At 37.0% G+C, this 6495-nt stretch overlaps 1 protein-coding gene across 1 annotated transcript; it reads right to left on the minus strand.

Annotated features, from left to right (window-relative positions):
* Nucleotides 1-727: 727 nt before the first annotated feature.
* LOC141684144 (YTH domain-containing protein ECT4) lies at nucleotides 728-4727 on the minus strand. The gene is made up of 9 exons (XM_074488985.1): nucleotides 4509-4727; nucleotides 4123-4199; nucleotides 3905-4040; nucleotides 3626-3699; nucleotides 2876-3457; nucleotides 2197-2787; nucleotides 1901-2113; nucleotides 1680-1826; nucleotides 728-1518 (listed from the first exon to the last, which is right to left on the minus strand). The coding sequence occupies exons 1-9, from the start codon at nucleotides 4534-4536 to the stop codon at nucleotides 1276-1278; spliced, it is 2091 nt and encodes a 696-aa protein (XP_074345086.1). The 5' UTR covers nucleotides 4537-4727; the 3' UTR covers nucleotides 728-1275.
* Between the last annotated feature and the right edge of the window lie 1768 nt (nucleotides 4728-6495).

The raw sequence follows: 6495 nt of genomic DNA on the forward strand, positions 1-6495 counted from the left end.
ATAGTTCCTTGATTAAGATGGGGATGGCCATATATATGACTCACCAAAAGTCAAAACAGTTGAATCGGAGATGGAACAAGCCAAAAAACTTGAAGCGGATCAGATCTAAAATCAAACACGGCATCTTCTTTGTGAATATCAGATTTTTATAGTTCAAAAGAAATAAAATTTAGAATTGACTTCTGAGACAACTTAAAACAAATCAACTGTGAATGTTTATTTCTACAACTGAGAAACAGGTGGTTAATCCCTTACGTGTAGGAGGAACTTTAACCAAATCTCACTTCTTTTTTCACTTTGTTTTTCAATGTAAAATGCAAGCGCGAATTGTTAAACAAAGCTTCTACACCTTAGACCCGTCCCAAAAGAATACGTGATGAATTAACCATTTAGCACTAGCTTATTCGCACGTCCTCGGATCAACACCGATTCCTAAACCAAAGAAATATACCGACAATAAACGTTGAACTACAAAATTATACAGCACTCGAAGAGTTTTGCATCAAAGCGGAACCAATATAGGTAGAGCATATATTATCGATGATACGTTAAAAAAATCATCTATTTCAACGAATCAATCTTTTACCGGAAAAGACACTCAATTATTTAGCAAACAAGAAAAAGGCTTGTTGCCAAATTCACTTTGGCAAAAAAAAAAAAAACTACAGCCGCATTAATTGAATTTTTTCTATGAAAAAATTACATAAAAGAAACTTCATAATGCAAATGCAAATGCAAATACTTCCCCACCTTGCTTCTAGCTCTCTAACAAAGTACAAATGTAGTTCATTTCCAACCAGGGTATCTCTAGATTTACAAGGCAGAACAGGATCTAATGCCAAACTAATAAGAAGAAAAGTCTTTTTTTTTTGTTTTCTAATAAAAAACACCAGACGTATGAAATCACTTATAAAATAGCAGAAGTACAAAACATGTAATAAAAATGGAGAATAAAAATCTAAAAAAACCCAACCCATATGATGTCTGTTGAAAAAAGCTAACTACCATGGAGACTGAGACCCATTCTGTGAAAAATGGGGATTGTTGCTATAGATATTTTCAAACTAATCCGTCTAGCTGCACCAAAATACTTTCAACCATCTTCGGCCACTTGCACACTCCTTGTATTTGCCCAACCCTCAATGCAGCTGACATATCTAAAGGGTGGCCCAACTTTCCAAGATACACTGGTCTTTAGAATTGTAGACCAGTAAGTTTTCTCACCAAGCACTACGCCTCTTAAGGACCTAGAACCACCCTTAAGCGTGGCCGGACCTAGCATCCATTCGCAACCCCATTTGATAAAACTTTCTTCTCTGTCAAAACAATCGGCTTGCTAACCTTTAGCACCTCTCCTTTTACAGCAGTTCCATTTTCAGACACCTTGACGTCCCCATTCATCTGAATGGCTGGAGTAGGATCCTTTACCAATTCGGAGGCAGTTTCGGAATTCGGAACATTAGCTTCCATGTTTGAGCCATCTTTGTTCTTCTCATCTGCAGGCTTTCCTTCCCATACCTACAGAAAGCAATTTCAAAGAATTCAATAAATAGATACCACCAAGAGGCAATAGCATTCTTGTTAACAAAAGCACTACTAACAAAAAAGGACCAACAGCCAAGTAAGATGAAGCTACAAGAGGATAAACTAAACCAATAAGCTTGGGTATATTCACCCACCTGTTTCTGGAATTGCTGTTGTTTTGCTTTTTTCTCTTGAATCCTCTTCTGACGATCCTCGTAAAAATCAAAATCATCTAAGATGCACTGCTTGCTTGAGTAATCCTTAAATATTTTCAGCAACTGCAGACCCTGCTCCAACTTGACCTATAGGGGGGACCCACATTAATTGATGAAAACAAAAGCATACACTGACGACGGTATTATAAAGGTGCACAAACCTCTTGAGTATCCCTGCTATTAGTAACAGGTTTGTTTTCATTGTTCTCAAGTGTTATGTGCTTCAGCATACTGTTGGGTACATCCTTCACAATGTGCCACTTAACAGGAAAACATCCAACCCATTTGTCTTGTTGCCAATATTCAAGACTCTTGTTGAAATCAACTGGCCCCAACATCTCCGCAATCCCAACAAACTGGCCACTAGTATTAACCTAGACAACAAGTAAAATGTAAAAACAAGAATAAAGAGGCATAACATTTAACCATACAGGATAACAAGTATTGACTAGCTTACCGAGAATAGGAGGAAGATAGGGCAGCCACCAGACTTCTGCTGCCCTTCTTGGTAGGCTGCATCAAGCTTCTTATTTCCATTCTGTGTGCTTGCCCACACACTGTACTTTATACTCTTGTGCACATCATCTTCGCTGTATGATTTTATGATATAAAATTTAGCGTCAGAATAGGTCTCAGGAAAATCAGCTCGGTTGTATTGTTCCCTGTCGCTGTCCACACAGGGCTTTTCGATTTCAACGTCATTTGTTCCTGCCAAAGGAATGTTCTGTCCCTTAACATCCAAGACAACAGGTGTCAACACCTTTTGATTCTTTGAACTCTTGGCTCTCGGACCCCTATTCAGCTCATTTAAACCATCCATGTTCTCGTTTCCATAACCATAAGGTCCATTGCCCCTTCCCCTAGGCTTGTACTTGTTATCAACAGTTAGCCACCCACGCCCTCCTGTTCGTGAATCATAGCCACCAGATCCATAACCATAGCCTGATCTATATGTATTGGTATACTGGTTATACATCTTGTTGGGGTAAATCCTGTTTAGATATCCATTCGTGTTCATTCCGGATAATGGCTTTGGAGTTTGCAAGCCCTGTGAAAATAAAGAAAACCGTGAATTCTTAGAAATTACTAAAGATGCAAGATCATTTGTCCACTAGCAGATCTTGAATGCAACATACCATAAGATGAGAACGATTATTCTGATTCCTTGACGGAATCGCATTCCCACTGGAATTTGTTGGCTTAATTGAGGTGTTGGTCATTGGCCTGGAATAATCGGAATATAAAGGAACATCGATCCATGGGACAGGAGATACCAAACTATCATAACCAAACCTTGGGTCTTGATAAGCAGAGGTAGGAACTCCTCCAGGCAACGCGCTACGCCCAAATGAGCCATTATTGTTCTTAGATGAGTTCTGAAAGGATTTATTTGGTGCTGAACCATTATTAGCCTTTACAACACCAACATTTGTGATGCCATTAGAGTTCACATTAGTAGTTTCAATGGCCAAAGTTGGTTTGTCACCTGCTCCAGTTGCTGACTTCTCGCCTTTTGGAGGGGCAGCTGGGGTTGGATAAGGACCACTGGTTGGAGTCAATGGCTGGAAATACGGAGTTGGATACTGGTATTGCTGAGCTCCATATAACTGGCCGTCGTGTCCAACAGTTGGAACAGGAGATCCAGAAGGTGTGTAAGGGCTATAGGGAGCATAACCATAACCGTGGTACATAACCGAACCATTTTCACCGTATACTCCCTACAAATAAGAAACAAATACAGGATTAAAAAATATTATATTGTGCAATTATCGACTGTCAACAAATGAGAGCTGGAAGATAACAGAAACAGACTGAGTTCAAGCATATGTCTTCACATGGTGACATGGCAAACAAATTTAACATATACAGAATATACTAAATCTTACTTGAGTCATATCTACTCCATCCGGATTCATGTATCTAGAGTAATCATCCCAATCATTAGCAGTTCCATCATAACCTGCATATGAACATATATATTAGGGTCCAGATAGAATTGATCTTAAATCATAAACAGCTACCAACCACTCAAGAAACAGATTGATGCTACCGACATACACGCAGACTTAGTAACTTGAAAACCCGAGATCTAATATTTATTACCGCTCTTTGAGCCAACAAATGAACTTTAATAAATTTTGCAGCCTTGTAATAGTAATTATCACCTCCGTAATAATAAGAAGCGTAATTTGGCATATAACACATGTTTGGATCCATGAACTCAGGTAGCACAGGAGTCAAAGACCTGTCAAACGATTGATTTTGACCATTCACCGTCACATCACCTGCATTCGTAGGCAGCTGCACACGTAAACCATAACTATATTAATAATTGCGCGACAAAGTGAATAAGCCAAATTACAGCAACTATATAGACAATCACCTTCTTAGTAGGTTCGGAAATTTCTAAACCTTTCTTCTGCGAATCCAAAGACAGCTTTTGCAACAAATCAGCTGTTTCTATAGTGAAAAAAATAGTAAAACCGTACATAATTAAATGAAATCGATACGTCAATCAATAAGCTACGAAAACATAGATTTATCATGAAATCAGCTACGCTTCAAACAAAATCATACATACAAATCTTCAAATTCCACATCTAAATCACAATTAATATAAACAAATAAACAATCAATATACAAATCACAATAACAAAAGTAAATCAGATCTAAATTCAAACACATAAAACTGACAAATCAACAATTGAAGCAGCTAAACAAACAGATCTTAATACATATACAAAAAGGTAAGAAGCTTGTAGAAAGTACCAGAAGTAGGAGGAGCAACAGTAGCCATGATATAGATAGATAGATAGATACAGATCTGTTCTTCTTCAACTGAATTAAATCAAAACACACAGTTATATAAATAGGTGCGTGTGTTTATAAAAATATATAAACCCTAGAAGAAGAGGAGGAGTGAAAAGGCGCCGCCAAGCACTATATATATGGGGTTTTGGTTTTGCGAAAGAGGGTTTTGATCCAACCAATTTTCGTGATTCAAATAGCACCACGCTCTTTCCTTCTTTTCCTTTTTTATCCTCCTTCAATTTCCTTAATTACAGTTACACCTATCGTATTCTCACATGTAGGTTACGTGAGCTGTTGTATTTTGCCACGTGGCAAGGTTTCATTTGTGGTGATACGTCAAGGTTGGGGTGACCGTATAGCACAGGGTATCTATCTACGGGTAGGTGTCTAAATGGGAGGGGATAGGGACCAGTAACTAAAAAGGACACAGCAGGATATTTGTATTTGTGAATAAATTTACATGCATGGGATGTGTATCGGTGAATAATTTGGGACTCTATTATTGGTATCGGTGAATTTCTGGAGCTGACACCTTGAGCTCTGCTAGTACTACTTTTTATACTATTTCTTTTTCCTTCCTTCTTAAGAATATACCACATCTTAACTTTTCTAGTGTCCGGTCCTCTTTTCTTTTATATTTAGAAGCTTGGGCGCTTGGGCACTGCACGGGTATTTATTAATATTTTATAAATTTAAAATTTATTTTACTTATAATAATAATAAAATTTTATTTAATTAAATAGCATAAGATCAATGATATTTGAATTATTATCTTATAAATATTTTTATAAATAATAATATTGTGACGCCCTTAATCTTGGGGTTAGAAAATAAGAACCCACACATCATTAAACTAATACAATAACAACAGATATAATAAACCCTGATAATGATAACAGGATCTAAAAAGGATTAAGTATGAGACAAGATTACAACTCCCAATCAAAATAAATATATTACAACCCAAAATATACTTAAATTTAAATTTATTCGAGAATCAACAGATAACCCATAATATCTGAACCAGCTTATACAAGTCCTTCCAACTAACACGCTTGCTCACACACACAGCAACTACCTGCTCTGGCATCTGGAAAACTACAACCGGTAGGGACTGTCAGGAACAATCTTGCGAGCAGTGCGCCTAAGTCTGGTCATCTTCTTGCTTAACTGTCATGGTGCAAATAAATGAGCAAAGAAGCTCAGCAAGTAACTATATAGACAGTTCTACAATGAAACATACATATCAATATTTGAGGCATTCTACTTTCATTCTCTAGATGGCAGTTTATTGGCTAAGTAAAGGTCATGAAAAGGTTTCGGGCGTTCAAGACTCAAGATTGGGAGAAAGCCGACATTCATCACAAATCCATAGCAGGACTCTGAAAGAGTGTCTCAATTGACAGAAGCAATTATTCAAGTTTCGAGATTCAACAACTAATTAAAGTGGCAGGGTTCACAAGTTTCACATCTTTAACGAAGATACAAATCATTTAATTTCATTTAAAAGAAGCAAACTGCTTTAAGGATTATATTCATTTCTTCTTTTATAAAACATAAAGGAACACTTGATTGAAATATCCATCTATTAAATATAATACAGGTGATCAGCCCGTACTGACCTCCATCTGGTCATTATGGTACCTATAACATTGTTTCAGCCTTATATTGGACTAGCTACGCTAGCCTCCTATGTGACTGGACTAGTCATACCGGTCTCTTACGTCTCTATCCAATCCATCGAGAATTCGTTTGGAAAACCTTTGTATTGGAAGTAGGAAAAGTTGACTAAGTTCATTTTATCATTACCAAGAATATGAATTCATTTAGACTCATTCAAGTCGAAAATTATTCTTGATCAAATGATAAACAGGGTATACTAGTTTGGGATCAGAATAGTTCCAAAGATCAATACAAAACAAAGTATATGGGTTATCGAATAATC

Source organism: Apium graveolens, chromosome 9 (genome assembly GCF_009905375.1).
Source record: "Apium graveolens cultivar Ventura chromosome 9, ASM990537v1, whole genome shotgun sequence".
Classification (NCBI taxonomy): Eukaryota; Viridiplantae; Streptophyta; class Magnoliopsida; order Apiales; family Apiaceae; genus Apium; species Apium graveolens.